At 49.8% G+C, this 22294-nt stretch overlaps 2 protein-coding genes across 2 annotated transcripts in view; both read right to left on the bottom strand.

The window, feature by feature from the left end:
- Positions 1–389: 389 nt before the first annotated feature.
- On the bottom strand, positions 390–12635 carry PRKRIP1 (PRKR interacting protein 1). The gene is made up of 6 exons (XM_084650942.1): positions 12458–12635; positions 10380–10458; positions 7862–7962; positions 6913–6998; positions 5120–5187; positions 390–1129 (listed from the first exon to the last, which is right to left on the bottom strand). The coding sequence occupies exons 1-6, from the start codon at positions 12575–12577 to the stop codon at positions 1017–1019; spliced, it is 567 nt and encodes a 188-aa protein (XP_084507068.1). The 5' UTR covers positions 12578–12635; the 3' UTR covers positions 390–1016.
- A 4754-nt stretch (positions 12636–17389) lies between these two features.
- The window catches only part of SH2B2 (SH2B adaptor protein 2), a 66216-nt gene continuing 61311 nt past the window's right edge, over positions 17390–22294 (bottom strand). The window contains exon 9 of the mRNA XM_084651153.1: positions 17390–20932. Coding sequence (XP_084507279.1) covers positions 20619–20932 — 314 coding nt within the window. The 3' untranslated portion in view covers positions 17390–20618. The remainder of the gene's footprint in view (positions 20933–22294) is intronic.

Here is a 22294-nt window from a genome sequence, read left to right as displayed (position 1 = left end):
CTGGCTCTGTAGTGTTTACAGACCTACTTTCTTTTGGAAAAATTAGAAGAAAAAGTTCCTCCTCTCAGAAAATTAAAGGCACAGTATACACAGCAACTCCCTACAGTCTCAACTCTGTTATTTCCATGTTAAGCGTCAGTATCACTACTGATCTCTTTGTCCCTTAATCCAAACATGGCTGGGATGGCCCAGTATTGCCACATAGTGTTAATTATTTCTCCTTTACCGTAACTCTAGATTTCCTGGAATTTCACACACTTCCCCCCCCCACCTCCATGAAACAAAGTATTGTTCATGCACTTTAAAAACTCCTCAGTCTAGCTTTAAAATCAGCAAGCAAGAGGTTCTTGTTTTAGTTAAATCACATTCAAATAAGAGAAGACAGGAAATCAGACATTCCCTTTTTATTACTAGAAAAATTTAAAAGAAAGTAATAGGGCACATCTGCGCAATTGAAAAAAGGGTTCCTCTGTTTAAATACCTCTCACACCCGTCTAGCAACAGAAACCGACTTATTTGGGTTAGAGACGGGCCCAATACAAAACCCCAAATTGAAAACACTCACAGTGTGGGGAAGTTTAGGCCCAGACCAATCTTTACTTCAGGCTAAATTCTGCCCTCAGAGTCATACATCCCATTCCTATTGATTTCAATGAATGTTGTGTACACAGCCTTCAGGGTGGACTCTGCCCTAAACGTTGATGGATATGTTTTAGATCTCAGCCAGAAAACACTTTGGGCCATGCTAGAAAGAACTCTAGGGTAACGCAGGCTTGTGGCTGTCTCGTTAGAGCAACCTTATAGCAGACTGCACAGCAGTTATATAAGCAGTTATGAAAATACTCTTATTTGGCAGCCTTCTACCAAAAGCCTTTGGGACTCAGATGTGAAGGTCACACCTCCACTGTCAAGCAGGTACAATATATGCTAATGGGTTCTGTCCAGCTGAGATGAAAGCTTCTGTGTTCCTGAACATAAAGTAATGAACGTTGTTTCCAGCTGCCACTGCATTATCATCATCTTCCCATCACAAAGCTGGGCTCTTCTACATCCTCCTCCTTCTCTTCCTCCTCCTTAGTATCCTCATCTTCTTCCTCACTGGTCTGTTGCTCTTGAGACTGGTCGGACTCTAAAGGGTAAAGAGAACATGTTGATTACCTGTAACAAGGCTTCTATGCCAATGTATTAAACAGTAGGTTAACCTCAGAAATTAGAAGAGAAAAAGTTTATTAGGTTACCCACCTTGTCCAATCCTAAAGGGTCATTGCAGGATTGCTCTCTACCATGTATTTACCAACACTTGGTCCAGTTAAATTTTAAAGGCCCCATGGGACAGGCTTCCAAGTGAAATGATAGGTGCACCCAAAAAATCTCACTGTCAGGAATACTCCCTCACCCACCTGCAGCTACATCTTCTTATTTGTATCCCATTGCTCCTAATTACTAGCACGCCTCGTACCACTAGGTAATGCCCGTTCAAGATCACAGCTATTATAACTACGCTGGGATCTGCAACAGATTGACACGTTTGGCCTTGCTTAGGAGTATGCTGAGCTCTTTGGGGGTATGCGTTGCAAACCAGGTTCATGAAAAAGCATCCCAAGTTTCAATCTGTTGGAGAAGGACCAGACCTGGGACCATTTAGAACCCCAATGATGACCTTTGGTTGGATAAAATAGGGGGAGGGATAGCTCAGTGGTTTGAGCATTTGCCTGCTAAATCCAGGGTTGTGAGTTCAATCCTTGGGGGGCCATTTAAGGATCTGGGGCAAAAATGGGGACTGATCCTGCTTTGAGCAGGGGGTTGGACTAGATGACCTTCTGAGGTCCCTTTCAACCCTGATATTCTAGGATTATGATTCTATGACCCTTGATCCAAAAATCCCTCCTATCACCCCTCTCCAGCTCCTGCACCTGAATTGGTTTAGGACACAACAGTACTCATCCCAAGCGCCAACCCTTGCACAAAGAAAAGGAGTACTTGTGGCACCTTAGAGACTAACCAATTTATTTGAGCATGAGCTTTCGTGAGCTACAGCTCACTTCATCGGATGCATACCGTGGAAACTGCAGCAGACTTTATATATACACAGAGAATATGAAACAATACCTCCTCCCACCCCACTGTCCTGCTGGTAATAGCTTATCTAAAGTGATCATCAGGTTGGGCCATTTCCAGCACAAATCCAGGTTTTCTCACCCTCCACCCCCCCACACAAATTCACTCTCCTGCTGGTGATAGCCCATCCAAAGTGACCATTCTCGCTACAATGTGCATGATAATTAAGGTGGGCCATTTCCAGCACAAATCCAGGTTTTCTCACATCCCCCCACCCCCATACACACACAAACTCACTCTCCTGCTGGTAATAGCTCATCCAAACTGACCACTCTCCAAGTTTAAATCCAAGTTAAACCAAAGCATCTGGGGGGGGGGTAGGAAAAAACAAGAGGAAATAGGCTACCTTGCATAATGACTTAGCCACTCCCAGTCTCTATTTAAGCCTAAATTAATAGTATCCAATTTGCAAATGAATTCCAATTCAGCAGTTTCTTGCTGGAGTCTGTATTTGAACTTTTTTTGTTTTAAGATAGCGACCTTCATGTCTGTGATTGTGTGACCAGAGAGATTGAAGTGTTCTCCGACTGGTTTATGAATGTTATAATTCTTGACATCTGATTTGTGTCCATTTATTCTTTCACGTAGAGACTGTCCAGTTTGACCAATGTACATGGCAGAGGGGCATTGCTGGCACATGATGGCATATATCACATTGGTGGATGTGCAGGTGAACGAGCCTCTGATAGTGTGGCTGATGTTATTAGGCCCTGTGATGGTGTCCCCTGAATAGATATGTGGGCACAATTGGCAACGGGCTTTGTTGCAAGGATAAGTTCCTGGGTTAGTGGTTCTGTTGTGTGGTATGTGGTTGTTGGTGAGTATTTGCTTCAGGTTGCGGGGCTGTCTGTAGGCAAGGACTGGCCTGTCTCCCAAGATTTGTGAGAGTGTTGGGTCATCCTTTAGGATAGGTTGTAGATCCTTAATAATGCGTTGGAGGGGTTTTAGTTGGGGGCTGAAGGTGACGGCTAGTGGCGTTCTGTTATTTTCTTTGTTAGGCCTGTCCTGTAGTAGGTAACTTCTGGGAACTCTTCTGGCTCTATCAATCTGTTTCTTTACTTCTGCAGGTGGGTATTGTAGTTGTAAGAAAGCTTGACAGAGATCTTGTAGGTGTTTGTCTCTGTCTGAGGGGTTGGAGCAAATGCGGTTGTATCGCAGAGCTTGGCTGTAGACGATGGATCGTGTGGTGTGGTCAGGGTGAAAGCTGGAGGCATGCAGGTAGGAATAGCGGTCAGTAGGTTTCCGGTATAGGGTGGTGTTTATGTGACCATTGTTTATTAGCACTGTAGTGTCCAGGAAGTGGATCTCTTGTGTGGACTGGACCAGGCTGAGGTTGGTGGTGGGATATTTTTTTAGTAGTTTGATACCACCAACTGGTGAAGCTGTGTAATGCCACTTGATATTAGGCACCATACTTTATTTAAAAAAACCCAAAGTGAAGGCGACAGTAGTTGGATTCACAGTCCTGGAGACTGAAGTCCTATTTATTCAGAGAACAAGCTTCCCTACCCAATCCAACCAATAAGCTTCCACTTTGCTTTGGAAGGGCTCTCTCTAGAAGACAGAGGGGAGCGTGATCTTTGCTGAGGCTTCCAAGATGGCTGCCAGTTAGAGCCAACTGTGATGCTAGTTCAGACCAATACCCTAGATGTGAAAGACTCCTCATCACATCACCAGTCCCTGATGCAGCAAATTCCACCCTCACCAGTACATAATTTTAGTTAAATATGACACTAGTCAAAATAAAGACACTGAAATTTACATTCCCCTCAAGATCAAGCTCCACAACAAAGTAACGAACTGAGTTCAAAGGGACCAAATCCACCTGTAGTGTCACTTCAGAGGAAGTACGCCAAGGATTGACCCTCTGATTTAATAGGTCACAGGCTGGCAAATGTCAGGTTCAAAGAGATGTGTTCTTTAAAAGCAGAAATATTCACACATCTAGCAAACCTGTCAGCATAGCTACAGCCCTCAAAGACTTCCTGGGGAATCATAATTCAAAGCCACAAAGTGCAGTTATTTCTAAGAAAAGAAAGTTATAGTGCTCTTGCTAGGGCTACCTAGTCAGCAAGTGGTGGATTCTCAAATCAGTGATCTTGATCTGACTAAAATACCTAATTTTCCAGATTTAAACAGAAGAACTATAGAATTTTGGATGTTTCTTTCTATATGTGGAATGCAGCTGGTACTGAATAGACCACTCTTTTACATGCAGTACCTACCGTAAGTCAGTTTCTGGCTGGCCACACAGTATGAAGTTTTTTCCTCAGTGTGGTTCTAATTTTTCTGTCCTGTCCTCAATGCGCAAGACTATTTTCATGTAGTCCGATTCCTTTTAAAAAAATGCCTTTTGTAAAATGCTCTAATTCTGCAAGTTCTCGGTTTGACTGAGCCAAAACATTTGCAACAGCATCACCTGAGGAAAACACCAACGTTTGCTGCAGTTAAGGAGCAAATGGAACCAGTTTGTAGGTCTGCGATATTCTGAATGAAGGGTAACATTTTCAGAAGCACCTAAGGATATGTCCACATTGCAGCAGGGAGACTGCTTCCCAGCCCGGACAGACAGACGCGCTAGTTCTGCTCAAGTTAGCACACTAAAAATAGCGGTGTGGACATTGCAGCGTGGGCCGCGGACATGCCCGCTCAACCCTCTTGGTCTGTATTGTGGTGGGGGAGTCTGTGCCGCTCTGTCCACATAGCTACTGTTACTCGACTAGCTGGAGCAGAGCTAGCGTGTCTGTCTCCCTCAGCTGCTGCATGGACATATCCCACGTGATTTACAGCTTAGTCCCCGCCTAAGTGAATTTCAATGGGGATTTTGAAAATTATACTGAAATTTCAAGTTTAACAGCTTAGCTTGTCCTCCATCACACAGGCACAAACTGCAGGCTCAGCAGTGGGAAAAAAATAAAATAAAATAAAAAAGTCAGCTATTGCCCTTGTATTGGAGAGCAGAACTGAGCCCCAAAAAAGGGGAAAACTCTATTCCACTGACCTTCTTGCTGCTTCTTTTGCCCAAGTTTACTTTTCTTAGCCAGCAGTTTCTTCTCTTTTAACTTCTGGCTGTAAAACAAGAAAACACACTTGAGTGTGCAAATTCCAGCATTTCGATCTCGTGGCACATTTTAATGTGTTAGACGATATGCTGCTGTCAGGTTTGAAACTTGGCCTTTAAAAGCCAAGTTCAGGTCAAATCTGGCCTCAAATTTCCGCTTAGTGAGAGCGAAGTTTGACAAAACAAGACCAACAGAAATGTTCCCAAGTGATTTTTATTCCAACTTAAAACTTTGTTTTTTAGCCATTTCCCGGACTTGCAACCCACATGCTAGTACAGGAGAACCTGAAAATGGAACAGACACAAAACAAAAATGAACGTGACTCATCTATTTTCATTATCCAAGATAAAAAGCCCAAAAAGCGAACAGAATGGCAAAGTCAGTTTGTTAAAAGCCGAACATTAAAAAAAAAAAAAAAAAGGGTGTTAAATTTTTTATATACAAGTTTTTAACTTGAAATCATCTCTCTAACTACACTGACCTATTACAAACTCATCTCCCCAGCAGCATGCTTCAGCTCTACCCTAAAGGCAGCACCTCTAGGCGTAGGAGGGAATTTCAGTCTCCAGAGCTCATTCTCTCCTTGGCCCTTATGTCAAGAATGCTGACAAGGGACCAGTAAGAGTCAAGGGTGACAAGGCTGTTTGTGATGTGGATACTTGTGCAGATACATTAACTGAGACCAGCAACTGATTTCACAGGCCTTTCAACAGCTGGTAGCACCTTTCAGGCACTAGAAAACTGAACACTGGCCTCCAGTGGTAGTGAATAGAAGCTGCAGGGGCTCAACACCTCTGAAAATTCAGTCCTCTAGGTTGCCAGGATGTTTTAAAAAGACACTGTACTAAACAAAAATTGCAGACTTCACATGCCTCCATCATTCCGATACAATTCCTGGAGCACGCTTGTTAACAGGAATTTGTGTGTGTCAATCTCATACATGCTGATGGATGGCAGTCAGTTATAATGTGGTTTTAAATATTTCACATTAACCAGTGGTTCCATATATTTGGTATAAAGAAAAGGAGTACTTGTGGCACCTTAGAGACTAACCAATTTATTCGAGCATAAGCTTTTGTGAGCTACAGCTCACTTCATCGGATACATACTGTGCAAAATACAGAAGATGTTTTTATACACACAGACCATGAAAAAAAATGGGTGTTTATCACTACAAAAGGTTTTCTCTCCCCCACCCCACTCTCCTGCTGGTAATATCTTATCTAGTACTCCTTTTCTTTTTGCGAATACAGACTAACACGGCTGTTACTCTGAAACCATATATTTGGTATATTTTCAGAGCTAAATTCAATACTGGTATAAGAGAGCACACACAGTACTGCTGACTTAAATAGTCAACTAACGTAGTAAATCTGATCTGCAGTCTTTCTGAGCATCCACATGAAACAAGGAGCTGGATAAATCATGATGATTTATATGGAACGCTGATCTACAAAGTTGTCGGCTTTTTCCCTGCAGGCTCGTACCCCTGCAAATACTCAAGATGCACAGTTGTTTTCTGAACTTAAAGTTCTTGGCGCCAAGTGCTACAGACACTCACTTAAGAAACTTTTAATGGCCACACTTTTGAAACTGATCTCTGTAGCCAGACATCTGAGCTGAAAGATCTGGACAGCGGAAGACAGCATTTAGCCAAAGTATGTAGCTACAGGCAGGACATAAAGCATTTAGAGTTTCTATGTTCTGTCTCCTGGGAACAGTTTGCTCTCACCGCTTCCTTCTGCGTTTTGCTGTCTGCTCCTCTGCAATCATCTTATTCTTCTCCAGTTTCTTCTGGTATTCCTCATCCAGTTTTTGCTGCAATTGACCAGATGACATTTTGGTTACAATCTAAACAAAATGTGATTATATAAATTATACTTCAATGTAGGGAGAAGTCTCTTAGCAGACACACTGGAAAGATTTGCCAGCAGGTTTGGTGTGGGTGCCTTTTTATATTTAAAAATGTGTATCGATGAGAAAAATGTTCTTTATAAAATTTAACAGCCAAATTCCAAGACCCTTAACTGAGAGGGGAAGGGGAAAGGGGAGGGGGTGGGGACCTAATCAACATCAATTGCAGCAAGAACCTGAGGATTCGGACCTAGAAAATTATATAGCAAAAAATGAGGGAACAACATGGAAGACACCAGCAGCAACATACGAATCAACTGACTTTGAAAGATGTGCTGAAAGGGGGAATCAACTGAAGGACAAAGATCCATGGGACAGCAGTGCTAATGCATCCCTGGTCCAGGCCTTAAGAGCAAGCCCAGGAGCGTGCAGTTTTTGATTCCTGACTTTATAGATGTACTTGTTTTGATGCTGTCCTTGTAAGTCGAGGGCTGCTAACCAAGGAAGCATAATCAATGCTGCTCACTTTGTTGGCTGGGAAGAATCTACTCATGTTTCTATTGATTTTTAAAGCATTTTAAAGTCATAACTGGGAATGGGGGCATAAGCACTCTGGCTTAGTCCACCTCCAGCAGGGTCCCCCACTACAGAGAGAGGATGGCATGGTCTGATGCAAAGAGCCAGATGTGTTATTGCTGGTTTTCCACACATATCCCATATTAGGAAAAACAGCCACCTTGAAGTTCATCTGATTTCACACTCTTAGAAAAAGAGTGCAATGAACACTGAGTAATCAGACAACTGACCGCAATAAGGGGCCCGCTTACCTTCTCAGCCATGGCATCCATGAAATCCTGCCTCTGGTACTCTCGCCGACGAAGATGTCGGTACACATGGAATTCCCCACTGCCGGCTCCAGCACTAGAACCTGCCAATGGCACAAGGATCATTAGATAGTCTGCTACTCTTAGTATTGTATGTGACGTTTCACTCCATATTCTTTATGAAAATATGCTTATGATATGAATAGGACATAACTGAGATGTACTTTATACAAGATGGCTCATGTAAGATATCATTGGAAAGGTTATAATTTACTGAATGTGATTATCCAATTTGTATGCCTATGTCATTTCTGTATCTGAAGTTAGGAATATTGACTACGTATCTGTATTTCAACTATGCTACTTTGGGCGATGCCCACTGCTAACATTTCAGGTACAACAAATTTGAAAAGTCAGACGGGGCTGATGACCCACCAGCAAGGACAATGGACTGTGAAAAGGCTTGGCCTTCCTGCGGACATACTGTGATACTACAGAGTCAGGTGGTCTTGTCACCGGATACTAAACATTACCTGGGATTTCTTGTAACTTCCCACTGGAAGGGAAGGGGGGGGGGGTCAAGTTTGGGTAACAAAGGACTCCCACCTTATGTAAATCCTATTTAAGGGTGGGGAGGAAGGCAAATGTGGCTCCTCCTCTCCATGGCCTGTCTGCCCAAGACGAGGGACTGCTAAAGCCACGTGAAGGGAAGGCGGGGGTGGGAGCAGACAGACAGGGGTCCAGTCTGAAAAGGACTATAACTGGAACTCTGAATCGCAGTAACTTTGCAACCTGCCTAAAATAACATTTAGGGTGAGAATTTATATTTTGTAACCTGTTTCTTAAGTATATTGAGCTTAGCTTGCGTACTTTGGTTTATTTGCTCAGTAATCTGCTTTGTTCTATATCTCTTATATTCACTTAAAATTCACCTTTTGTAGTTAATACGCTTATTTCTTGTTTATAATATAACCCAGTTTAGGTAATTTCTAACCAGGGGTGGGGAGGAAGAAGTTGGGCATATTTCCCTCCAGACTGAGGGCAGGGGTGAACTTCATAAAACCTTTGGGTTTGTGCCCCTTAAAGGGAGTGGGCACCAGAGTGTTGGGGCAAGCCCCTAAGGCTGACTCTTTCCAGAGCGGATCTCTATCTCTCTGTGCATCTGGGTGTGGCCCTACCTGTGTGCTTGGCTGGAAGAGGCTTGTGAGCCTAGCCCAGCAAGGCTGGGTAAAGGGGACCCAGGCTGGCAGAATAGGCTGACTCAGTGGCACCCCAGCACATCAGGCGACACCCCAAAGGGCCCAAAACGTGTCACACTGTATACATAGCACCTCCTAAGGGAAGGTCAGAGTAAGATTCACCTAAATTCTGCCCCTTTAAGCACTGACATCTGCAGAGAAGATCAAAGGGAATGGCCCAGGGTGCAGCAGCAGAGTCCACTGAGCTCTGAAAGGACTCAGCAGCCCTGGGGCTTGTGTTTGGAGACTGAGTTTAACAAAACTCCAGTTGTAAAAATGTCCCTGGTCTAAGACGCTCCCAAATGGATGCCTATGGGATACAACTGACTGAGGGATTGTAGGAAGTAAAGACCATCACAAGTTGGTAACTGCATATCTTTATCATCGATTTTTATCCAGCCAAGATCAACAAGGTTTGAAAGCCAGAGTGAGCTATGAGACACCCAGTGGCTCAGTCCAGTTTCTGTTGGTCAGCAGCCCACATCACAAAACCATCACCTCCATTAATTCATTCACTAGACCTCTTGCCATCAGTCTCAGCCGAATGGGCCATGGAGACTCACTCATCTCCCAGCCTGTTTCAAGTAATGGTAGGTTGACTGGGCATCTTGTCCTGCTATGCACACACAGACCAGTCCCTCCCCCGCCACCCTCCTTTTCCAAATACATCGCTAGATCTTATACAAAGTCAGGAAGGTAGAGCAAATACAGTGGTAATGAAGCCTTTGTAGTCTACTCACCACACATCCTTTTATGGCAATAATGGTATTAGAGTTATAATTGGCTCCCCCCCGCATTTTCTTTTAAAGTGATCCTTGGAGTTCCCTCTTTCTGGCATCAACCTGCTCCCGGACTCTCACTGCAGGGTCGGTCCCTTCCCTTTGATTGCTAAACCACCTCTTTAAGGCCTCAATTCAGCAAAGTACTTAACAGAGACACGGTCCCAAAACAGGTCTGAATTAGTATCTCCGAAGCACTTTGAGATCCTAGAGGAGGACAGAGTTACTACTTACTATCGATACAGCAGCACCTTGCCTTTACCCACACAGTCAGAAGTGCACCCTCCTTTCTGGGGAGGCTTAGGTGCTGTTCACATTTCACTCTGAAAATAAACAGCCACAACATAGACTAATAAAAAGAACTTGGAAAAATGTGACCAAAAGCATGTCCCTGGCTGCTTTTCTTAACAAAGGTAGACAGCAGAAGAGCTCTCTCCCGTCTTTATTACACATTCATCTAGGATTAGGCCATTCGATCAAAAAACTGAAGAATAGTGCCCTTACCCATAACATCTCTCACAAATTCCGGGGGAGGGCGTGGTGCCCATTCATTTAGTTTTTCAGGAATTGGAACAGTCTTATCCTACAATAAGAAACAAGCCAACCATCAATATCTCCTCTGGGCAGAGAGTGAAGGTTTAATGCATTAACGAAAGTTGATACACGCCCAATGGTGGAATCTCTCCATGTCAGCACAGACCTTAGTGGAAGCAGAACCGTGCTAGCTCTTCTCCCCCAGCAGAAGAATTGGGGATCAGTGGCCCCAGGGGACAGGAGTCAGGGTGTACCCCCAGAATGGGAACTGGAGGTCAGTGCCAGCCACCCCCCCCCCACAAACATACTGAATTTGGGATTTCCTCCCAACAAACACAAAGGAGGGTTACGGTGTCTACCCAAGACAGGGCATGGGGGAACCAGTTCCCCCCCCAGGCGGGGAGGGGGGGGGAGGAGGAGAATCAGGATGCCCCAATCACAGAGATATGGGGGAATCAGTCTGCCGGGGAGGAGGGACTGAGGTGCCCCCAGCCAAGGGGTATAGGGGATCAGTCCTGGGTGGGGTGGGGGGGTTGATCTAGGCCTCCAACACAAGGAGAGAGGTTGTTCCTGCTGGGGACCCAGTCCCAGGGAGTCGGTTTGGGCCCCCATCACAGGGAGCAACTCCAGTTTGGGGAAAAGGGTTGGGATGGTCCTGGGCAGCAAGGGGGAATTAGTTCCCAGAGGTGGGATCAGGGTGCCCCAGGACAGAGATGGTGGGGGCAGTACCAGGTGGAACCAGTCCTGTGGGAGAGGGGTGTGGTCCAAGCCACCCAGCAGAGGGAGGAGGGTCAGGGAAAGGGAGTTTGGTTCAGGAGAGGGGGGGCTGGGGTACCCCGGGCAGGGGGAAAGGGGGGAAAGAATCAGTCTGGGCTCGGTGCAGTGGGTCAGTCCGGGGGCCAGGCCAGAAGACTCGGTCGTGGCGGGTCAGCTGGGGGGGCTGGTCAGGTCAGGGGCTGGGATGGGGATCAGTCCAGGGGGCTGGGAGGGGGGCGAGTCAGTCCGGGGTCAGGCAGGGGCCAGGCCGGGTCAGTGGGGAGCGGGTCAGCCTGGGAGGCCGGGGCCGGGCCGGGCCAGGCCAGGCCGGGGGGGGGAGAGGCAGCTAAAGCCAGGGGGGCCGGGAGGGAGGCTCAGGCCGGGCCGGGGCCAGGGCCGTGGCGGCTCAGGCCGGGGGTCCGGGGCCAAGAGGGAGGGTCAGGCCGGGGCAGGTCAGTGGGGGCCGGCTCAGGCTGGGGGGCCGGGGCGGGTCAGTGGGGGCCGGGGGTCCGGGCTGGGGGGGGGTCAGGCCGGGGCGGGTCAGTGGAGGCCCGGGCGGGGTGAGTCAGGCCGGGGGATCGGGGCCAGGAGGGAGGCTCAGGCCGGGGCGGGTAAGTGGGGACCGGCTCAGGCCGGGGGGCGAGGTCGGGCCGGGAGGCGGGGTCCGGGCCCGCCAGGGAGGGTCAGGCCGGGGCGGGTCAGTGGGGGCCGGCTCAAGACGGGGGGGCGAGGTCAGGCCGAGGCCGGGGCCGGGTAAGGGAGGGAGGGTCAGGCCAGGGCGGGGGCCGAGGTCGGGCCGGGTAAGGCAGGGAGGGTCGGGCGGGGGGGTCGAGGTCGGGAGGGAGGGTCGGGGCCGGGGCAGGCAGGGGGGGTCGGGCCAGGGCTGGGTAAGGGAGGGAGGGCCGGGCCAGGGCTGGGTAAGGGAGGGAGGGCCGGGCCGGGCCAGGCGGAGGGAGGGCCGGGCCGGGCAAGGCAGGGAGGGTCGGGCGGGGGGTCGAGGTCGGGAGGGAGGGTCGGGCCGAGGTCGGGGCCGGGCCGGGGAAGGCAGGGAGGGTCGGGCCGGGGGCCGAGGTGGGGGGCCGAGGTCGGGCGGGAGGGTCGGGGCCGGGGCAGGCAGGGAGGGTCGGGCCGGGCCGGGGGCCGAGGTGGGGGGCCGAGGTCGGGCGGGAGGGTCGGGGCAGGCAGGGAGGGTCGGGCCGGGCCGGGGGCCGAGGTGGGGGGCCGAGGTCGGGAGGGAGGGTCGGGGTTGGGGCAGGCAGGGAGGGTCGGGCCGGGGGCTCGGCGCGGCTCACCGGGTTCTTCATGAGCCGCTCCAGCCGCAGCCGCTGCTCCTCGGCCGCGCTCCGGGGGATGACCAGCGGCTGCGGCTCCTTGCGGGGCCGGGGCGGCCGCGGGGCCGAGGGCGCCGCCATCTCCGGCCTCTGCCGGCAGCGCTGGGCCCGCCCGGCCCCTGCTGATGACGTCCCGGCGGCGACGGGCCGCGGCTCAGGAGCCGAGCCGAGCCCAGCCCCGGGCGGGCGGGCGAGCCGAGCCGAGCCGAGGCGAGCCCCGGGCGGGCGGGCCGAGCTCTCCTCGCCGCTCAGAGCCGGGGGCCCGCCCGTGCTCTCGTAGGGCCGCCTGCGGGCTCCGGCTCGCCCCCGGGGCCGCGGTGTTTACACACCGGCGCTACAGCGCTGTAGCGTGGACAGTGTAGACACAGCCCCCGGGCAGCTAATCCCAGAGCTGAGCCATTCTCCCAGCCCCAGCCGGGTTAGAGCCGAGCCGGGCCGTCCCTGCCACTCGCAGCCCTTCAAGCCATGTCTGGACGCTCAACTGTTCAGCTGGCTCAGAGCCAGTCTAGCCCCCGTGGTCTAAACAACACAATTGTTTAAATGCTGGGACCCTGTCTACAGCTTAGTCCTCACCCTTGCTACCCTCATACAACCTCGCCTGTATTGGCAAGGGCAGGAAATGGCAGTAGACACAGGGGAAGTAAGTAAAGAAATACACACATCATGTAAAGTACATGACGGTCTACAGCTGCATTATTATTAGTGCTGTAGGGCGCTTTTTCTTTTTGCTGAGGTTTTGCAAAGCACTGGAGTTTTAATAATGATGATCCTCAGTCATAGAGCACCCTTCACGTCCAAAGCACCTTCCAGATATTATCTCGTTAACCCTCTACAGGGTAAGTAGGATTACCCCCATTGCTCAGCTCTAAGGCACAGAACGTCTACGTGACTTGCCCAAACCTACAACAGGATATGGGGCAGAGCTGGGATTACAACTCAGTTGTTCTTAAGCCCCAGCCCTGTGTTCTAGCTACTAGATCAAACTTCTGACTCTCTTGCTTTCAAAGCTGAGTTTGTTTGATTGGTTTTTATTGTAGCCCAAACAGAGTAACCTTCTACTCTCCTCAAGCAGCAATGCTGACCTGAGTTTTGTCCCCAGAGTCCTGCAAGACATGCCAGAGACAAGTGGCCTCCGTTTGCAAAGTAGGTCACATTCTGACTGTGTTTTGTGGCTGCTTGCGGTTGTGCACATCCACTTTGCAGAGGCTCCGGGCTGCAATTCAGTGCGTTTTGCACCAGCATACCTGCCCGTGCCAAATTTCTACCTCGGTGACAATGGAAGCGAGACCGTACTTCCTAGCACCTCCCTGTATTGCTGCTTGCACCATCTGTTCGTGTCACTTCAGTAATTAACTAGCGCTCCATGTGACACATCACAGGCTTTTGTGCACAAACAGTGATAGATGACGGTGGCTTGAGGGAAGCTGCTTCCAAGAACATAGGCAATCTGTATGGGAAAGAAGGCACTGAGGTAGCTCACTGCATCTGAGCCTGCACCATGCACATTCCCTTTCACAGCCTTTGAAGGCACAAGGCTTTTACCAACAGGGAGACTATAAATCTGAGAAACATTTAGCCACTGCAACAGCTGGAAGTCAAGAACCGGGAGTCAGTGCAGAGCCCGGCTGGGACACAAGCTTCGTATGCAAGCCAAATTCCTTGTCAGTCCGCTGTGTGCTACAGAAATGGCATGACATTCACTCAGGCTGGGTGCATGCCAAAATTAGCTACTAGAGGTCAGGTGCAATGGAAGAGGGGAACATGCCTTTTTGTATTTTACACCAAGATTGGCAGAAGCTGCAGAATCTGGATCCAGATCTCAGATGGCCTAAAGGTGCAAGGGATGTGCAGGGGGAGAGCTTTGGGTCAGCTCTATAAATTTAAGGACCGTTTACAAAATCTGGATCTACTATTGAACCCCTCCAAAAAAGACAGAGGATGTGGAGCTGGCTTTCTGGTTCAGCCCCCTCTATGTTTACACCTTTTTAAACAAAAGTAGCACCTTTTTAGCTCCTCTGAGGCTGATCTAGAGATCACACTGGTTTATGAGTTGTGTTGGTCTTACAAAACTGATTTTAAAAAGAACGGTGTGAATTTAGTGCGGGCAGAGTTCCTAAATGGCTGACCACACCAGAGCTTGAAGTCTTGACAGCCACAGACCAGGCAGGAGCAAGTTAACCTGCCCCCAGCTGACTGCCCAGCATGTTGCTGAGGCAGTCCTGTCTCCATGGCTCGGTCAGCCCTTGGGCCTTCAGCTAAGACTGCCAGAAAATGGGCCAGTTAGTGCCAGTTGGGATGGTGGCTCCCATGATGTGGACACCTGTCCACTGAACGGAAACCAGCTCATTTCCTACAAGCCATGGAATAGCCCATGGTCCATTTTCAGTCACAAGCAGCCTGGAGATGAAAGTGCTATATACAGTATCATTCCTAATCCACTGACACCCAGCCAGTCCCTCTGCATCGCTTGATAGGTGGATGCTCACCGGCCAGTCCAATTGCCCTACGATGCCCTGTTCCTTCATCACTGCAGCTGCAACCTCTACAAAGCTGTAAGTCCAAGATAAACATTTCAATATTGGGAACTACTGCCTGGCTGTCAGCTCATGGTTCTGGGGGCGCTATCCCCTAATGAAGAAAGGTGGAATGTCAACTGGGAGTGTAGAAATAGCTACAAACATGGACCTGGCTAGCTTGTTTGTGTAGATAGTCCAAACTGTGGTTTCCACCTGTAACAACGTACGACCACAAAAAAAATCACAGCCACTTTGCTGGTCATCTAAAGGAGCCCATATATGCAGTATGTGGAAAGAGCAGTGAGCACGGTGTGCCCACAAACCACACGTCCCTAGGAAATTGCCCTAGAGCCAACAGTGCAGTTGGTCCTTGCTTGTTATTTTTAAGATACTCGTTGGAGGCAAGACCATTGTCCGGGTTGTGCAAAAATAGCAAATATTCTTTTGTGAAATTTAAAAAAAACCCACATAATGACTCACAGCTTTGTGGTGGGGCCTTGATCAGTTCCAGAATTGTGCTGACTGCAGCCTGACAGGTTTTACATCAGAACAGGAAAACATTTGCATGTTTTAACAGGGAAAAAAAACCCACAACCCTGCTCTTGGTCTAAACAAATGTTTGCATTTGGGAGGCACTTTCTTGAAAATGGGAGCATTCTTGAAAGAAACTGAGTTTGTTATCGCTCTGACATGCTCCTGCATTTGGATGGGGAGGTGGGGCAGAAAGGTCCATTTTTGATATTTGAGCTTTGCAATATCTAAGTGAATGAAATGTGAAAACCTTTGATTTTGAGGGTTCTCAGGTTAATTGTAAATCAGTCTCTGCCCTAATAATCACACACACTACAGCACTTCCGATTCCATCCAGCCGAGGGCAGTGGGGCTCATACAAATAAACCAGTACGCTACGCTATCACTGGCTTGTCTCTTACATTTTTCTACTCCCAGATCTCTCTGTTCCTTACAAATGGACAGAGGTGTCCTTCTCTCAGCTTCCCAGGAATCCTGTAAGAGGACAGAACATTATTTTCCAGCACAACCGACCATTCATTCATTCCTGCTGCAGGAGGTTCCACTTCACCAACACACCAGGGCATGAATAACTTACTAATACGCAAGAGCACACAATGTAATGGTCCCTGGTGCTTGCCTTAGGGATCCAGCAGTATGAGCTTCCTAGCGCCAAGGATTCCATCCTGCTTTTCCTGAGAGTGTTATTGCTTTACCAGCTGTCTGGGCCTTGACTGAGGAGCTACCCAGAACTGGCCACGGTCCTGTCTGTACTGAAAATGTGGGGTTTTTAATCAACTCAATCACCTGACCTGTTCACAAGAAACAGGGCTGAGCAGCTTTCTTCTGAGACGTACCCAGGTGTCAGCCGGGCTTGGGCCGCTGCCCTCATCGCGCTGCCTAACTGTGCCTGTGCCAGGGCATTCTGGGAAAATCCAGACAGTGCCTCAGCAGCGGGGAGAACGTCGGCGCCAGAAGAGATAGCTGCCAGTAGCACCTAGGGCAGAGCGTTCAGAGATCCTATGGCCGAAAGAGCGGGAGGACCTACCAAGGGGGAACCCGTTACACAGCCAAAGCTGTGTGCTGAACTGGTTGCAAGGAGAGCACGTGTCAACGTAGGCCTCTGGCAAGGGAGATGTGGTCAGGGATGCTAACGGAGTGTGAATGATGATGGAATCCTCTGCCGGTTTGACCACGCTGAATTTACCGGTGACCCATGTGACAAAGACAGCAATGGAGCAGAGGGCTGGCTGAGGTTAACAGCTCACAAAACACCTCCAAAAACAGGCTACCACGAGCAGGAAGCAGCTCAGATCCATGGCACAGAAGCTTCACCGTTGGCACAGCTCCATGGACCACTTTGAAGTGCTTTGGTGCCCAACAGTGCTCCAGCCACTGCCATTTGAGGCCACTGTCAGTGCTGCATGTGAAAGAGGAAGAAGAGTCTTGTGGTTAAGGCCCCAGCTGGGGAGCCACAAGACCTGGGTTCTATTCCCAATTCTGTTTATTCCCTTTGTGACCTTGGGCACGTCATGATCGCTCTGTGCATCAGCTTCCCCAGCTGTTAAACAGCCAAAAGGTACTTCCTTCCCACCCTGTGTAGGCTGGAAGCTCTTTGGGACAAGGACCATCTCTTGCTCTATGTCTGTACAGCCCCAAGCATAATGCAGCCCATATCTCAGTTGGGACTTCTTACCAAACTGTAAGTCGTGTATATGATGGAAACCATTTCGAGCCAGGAATGCTGCCGCACCCCTAGTTACAGCACCTATGTACACACTCGGAGAAGCTAATATGGCAGCCAGCACTCTTATAGCAAATCCAGGGAAGCCCCTATAATCACTTTCAATGCAGTGTCTTGGTTCAAGTGGTTTTATTTCAAAACTGGAACTCAATTTTCCCATTTGTTTTACAAGTTGCTTAAATAAATGTGGTTATTCTACAGAACATTACACTTCTCCCTACTTCCCCCTATTTACAAATCAACATATTTGCTTGTAGATCATTTGCTACCCCCTTTCCTGCCTACCCCACCCCCAAGGCAGAATGGGAACGAGCAGCCAGCTGGGGAAGGGCTCCGAGGCAATGCGTTGCCTCTGTCTGATCAGCTCGCCGAGTCTTTCTGGAGAAGGAGAATGGCAGCAACCGTTCAATATCTGGATGCTCCCCGTCAGTTCCTTGGGTGTGCAAACAGAGCAGGTCCATTTCAAACTCGCTACCGAAGAAAACCCTGCCTTTCTTTGCAGCACAGGGTGCCCCCTGTTTGTATATTGCACGGGCTCCTCTGTATGTAACCCCCCACCCCCCGTCTAGGCTGGGCTGCTGCAGCAGGCAAATGAAAAACCCAAACTAAATCGAACCCCTCCCGCTGTCCCTTCCAAATCATTTGAAAGCAGAAGTGGCTGTAAGCATCGGGGGACGGGCAGCCAAAGGCTCCCCTCCCCTCCCCTCCCCTAATGCTGCTTTAGGAGCACAACTCTTAAGCCGGTGGTGCAGCAGGCTGGCCCAGAAGACCCATTATTTGCCTTTGCAAGTAGCGGTGAAGGGAGGAGAGGGGAAAGCTGGGAGAAATGACCACGGGAAGGGGGGGGAAGATGAGGACACGTTTTGCTGGCTCAGGAAAGAAGCCACCACAGAAATGCCAAAGGAACCCTTAAGTGGGACTCAAGCCTTGTCTACACACACAAGTTGTGCTGTTTTAACAACACCTGCAGTGTCCTCCCTAGGGTGGACTCTGTTAGACTGGCAGACAGATGCTTACACCATATAACTTCTTCCCATATGGGAAGGGCAGTAATATATAGTGTTATAAGGCACCTTTAATAATAACTAGCTCTTATATGGGGCTTTTCATCAGTAGATCTCAAAGCACTTTACAAAGGAGAGGTCGGTCTCATTATGCCAATTTTACAGATGAGGAAACTGAGGCACAGAGAAGGGAAGTGACTTGCCGAAGGTCACCCAGCAGGCCAATAGTAGAGCTGGGAACAGAACCCAGGTCTGCTAAGTCCCAGTCCAGTGCTCAATCCATTTTGCCACACATGCACACTAGAGGTGTATGGGTGTAACAATTTCAGTTCAAATAAAAATGCACACCCCAGGCCCCAGCCAACCCACTGACATAATTATATCAGTACTAAATTGGTGTGTAGACCTGGCCCTCTGCCCAGGGGGAGTTTCATCCAGCCATGAGTACAAATTTTTTGTTTTAAATTAAAACCAAAAGCATACCAGCCAAACACTTCAGTTATTTTGTCTATGAACACAGTAGGAAACAGCACTCTCTTTTCTTCAGCTCACTCTTCTTCAGCAGTTAGGTTTAATAGGCCATAGTTTCAAAAGTAGCCCCTGATTTTCAGTGCCTTAATTTTGGGGAGCCCAACCAAGCAGCGGAAATTTTCACTGACTTCTAACAGAGTAGAGAGGGCCTGGCCCTCCTGAAAATAAGGTTCCCTGGGCATCTCCAGCTGGGGCCCAACCACTGCAGCACCCAAAAAAATAAAAGTGACCACTTGAAAATTTGGGCCAATGTCATACTTTAAAAGCTCGGTCTCTAGGGGATGGAACTGATTGAATTTGCCATGTTAGCCAAAAGGTGCATTTGCAATCTTGTTCCTCTTAGCACTGGCAATAGAATGTACAAGGGTTAGCCATGATTGGGATTCAACCAGGAACTTTCATGTTGGTGTATGTGTGTGTCAGAGAGAGAGAGAGAGCGAGAGCATGCACGTGAAAGAGAGAGAATATGCATCAGACACACATGTGCACGTTACCGAGAAGCCATTGACAAATTGGGGGAAGTTCAGAGAACATAAACACAAATGATCAGGGCCTGGGGAGATGGATTTAGAAGAAAATACTAACAGATACAAGCTGGCTAAGAGATGACATAGGCAGGAGGATTTTATTCTACCCCTCAAGCAGCTGTAGGATTTTAAAAACCAAGAAGGAAAAGGAATGATTTAGGATGGGGCCCCTGGCTACAACTAGGAGTAACAGGATAAAATGAAGAAAGGGAAAATATGGGCTGGCTATCAGGAAAAACTTTCCGACAGTCAGATGCAGTAGGCTGTGGAATAATCTCCCCTGGGGAATGGCGGAAGCCCCCTAGTTTGGCACTCAAGTGGACAACCCCTCCCCCCTAAATTTCCTGCAGCGAGCAATCTTGTAATAGCAATGGAGAGGGACCAGATAGTCTGATAGGTCTTTTCCATCCCTGACTGGTGTGTGTGTGGGCACGTTCTCTTTGCTAGCAACAAAACTACCTTGGTGAGATTTGTCATGTACAAGGTCACCTCAAAACGTTACAAGCTTGCAGTGTCTTGTTTGCAGAACTCAAGGTAATTATCCCTGAAGGGAAGTAACCATTTGAGGTGTCCTTGACTACATTCCAACACTGGCAACGTCTCGTCCTTTCCATCTAGGAAATGCCAGGAGATGCTTTCACTGTTGCACAGCTAAGGGAAAAGCAATATAAATCAAAGCCATGGATTCCTGTTCCAGGAGAACCACTGCATGTTACCAGACCCAAGCAGGAAGTGGAAAGTCCCAATCCGACTGCAGACAATGGAGAAACCAGCAGGAGAGTATTTGTAGGAGTTAAGGGAACCGACCACAAGCTGATAATGGCAGAGACCGGGTACTGCTGACCCCAGAACAGATCCCTTAATGGCACTGGTGTCTTTGGCCTTCTGAGCTCAGAGCATGAGCCAGATCTAGGGAGCGGTGAATGTGTTTGGTTGGGACATCCCCAACACGGTTGCCAGGCTGGTGGAGTTGCTCATCGTTCAAACCATTCTCCGAGGTGCAAGGGGGACAAAGGACAGCCCAGGTCCATTGCTGGTGATGGATGGAGTTGGCGACTTTTGACTGGCACCAGTGAATCAGATGCTGAGGTGAGGGGCACGCCAGAGAGTTGACAAGAGAGTGGGGACAGCCCATGGCTTTGGGCCATGGCGATACGTAAACATCCATGGGGGCGGTCAGAGATCAGAGCCAGGGCTCATCAGCAATGGCACGAGCATCTCCATGAGCCACGGCTGCATTGGTAGGCAAGGACACCCCACACAGAGGGCTGGCCTCCACCCTGTGACTCCTCAGTAGAAAGAATATTGGTTCTCAACCGCCCTGGTCCTGCTGCGCGAGCCGTCGCTCTCGTGGTAGTCCTCCACGCTAATGCTGGGTGACTCCAGCAGGCGCTCAGTACTGTTGCTGCGGCTCCGGGCACTGAGGGTCCCCTCCATTCGGTGGTACAGAGGGTGGCCGGTTGAGGAGGAAGAGGCGACAGCCCCCTCCCCAGGCGATGCGGGCTGGAAAGGGCCTGGCACAAAGCTGGAGAAGTAGGGTTGGGATGGGAGGTCGCTCCTGCAGCTGGGCTGTTGGGAGGCAACAGCTGGGGCAGGGCTGGCATCTGCAAGGTGAAACACAAAAGAGTCACGTGCCCGGAGAAGGCACGAGGGCGAATGTTTTACAAGCTGTTCGGTGCTGGACTGGCAGCCACGGAGAGAGGAGTTCTCCGTCCCCAGGGCACATACAGCACAGGGATGCTTGCCCCGCACAGCCCTGCCAATAAGCTTTGCACTCACATGAAACCTGTCATCAGAGAGTCTCATGTGCTTTACACAGGTGAGTGTCATTAGACCCAAGTGACAGGTGGGGAAACTGAGGCACCCATGGGGTAGGTGGAGGGGGTCTTGTCCAAGGTCACCCAGCAAGTCAGTGACCGTCAGGACTTCAGATCTGCTGCAGATCTTCCAACTCCTAGACTCTAGGTGGCGTGATCTCTCCTAACCTCAACCAGTTGAAATATGGAGCCAGGGCCTGGGAGTGGCCATGCATGCGAGGAAGGGCAGAGTGGTACTGGGATGGGCTGCTCTATCGACTAAGGTGCTAGCTCATTGTCTTTGTCCATCTCACAGCGCTTTGCAGACTCCGGCTCGGCCTCACAGCGCCCAGGCCAGGCAAGGAAGCAGGCGGGATCACCAGAGACACGGCGGGCAAGTCACTACATGAAGTCAGCGGGCGAGCTGAGAAAGACATCAGGTCTCCCGAATCCCACTCCAGCACTTTAACCGTGGCTCCTCGCTGCAGATCCCCCAGTGGTTCAGACTCCAGTGCTCGGATGCCAGGAGCTACATCCTGTCCCTCCCAGCCTCTCCCACTGACCCGAACGAATCTGCTCTCAGTTAATTTGGGTCTTGGCCAATATGGAGACAGCCGCCCTCTCAGTCTGCTGCGTGAAGCCACGCAACCCACATTGCCTGCAGGGGGTGAGCGCAGGTATGCGCCCTTCCTTGCAGGCCTCGGAGGGCAAAGGGGTGTCTCCTGCCCAGCCAGGGGTGGCTCCTTCTCCCCAAGCACAGTGGCACAGTCCCTCCGCTCTCATGGCGATGCCCCAGCCTGCCCCAGATACAGCTGGGACAGCACCGGGCTGCGTAGGCCTCACCTCGGAAGCCCTGTGCATTGCTAACACAGCAGAGGATTGAGACGCTCGTGCAGCTGAAATGCCTCCAAGGGGAAAGGGGAGCACAAAAATCGATGGGGCCAAGAGGCGAGGGGGAGGGAGGGCAGAAAGCACCAGCGCTGTGACTTTGCCCCTTCTACCTCCAACTGCACAAGCGCTCTGTGGGTCTGGATGGGACGTGCGGCCTACACCCCCCTCTCCCCAATCGGCCCCAGATGGGGACCTGGAACAAGATCAGGCCCATCACGTTTGGATCATCTTGAGCAGATCCCCCTTCACTGCAGTAGCGGGGTGTGGGGAGGCCAGCAG

The sequence above is a fragment of the Lepidochelys olivacea genome (assembly GCF_965140295.1).
Source record: "Lepidochelys olivacea isolate rLepOli2 genome assembly, chromosome: 17".
Classification (NCBI taxonomy): Eukaryota; Metazoa; Chordata; order Testudines; family Cheloniidae; genus Lepidochelys; species Lepidochelys olivacea.
The sequence above is the reverse complement of the archived record's forward strand: the minus strand, read 5'-3'. Positions and strand labels throughout refer to the sequence as shown.

Bases quoted from the DNA above. Each gene is read 5' to 3' on its own strand.
- PRKRIP1 (XM_084650942.1), bottom strand. From the start codon at position 12,577: ATGGCGGCGCCCTCGGCCCCGCGGCCGCCCCGGCCCCGCAAGGAGCCG. The intron at 10,459-12,457 runs GTGAGCCGCGCC...TTCTTATTGTAG, and splicing joins AGCGGCTCATGAAGAACCCG to GATAAGACTGTTCCAATTCC. The intron at 7,963-10,379 runs GTAAGGGCACTA...TGCCATTGGCAG, and splicing joins ATTTGTGAGAGATGTTATGG to GTTCTAGTGCTGGAGCCGGC.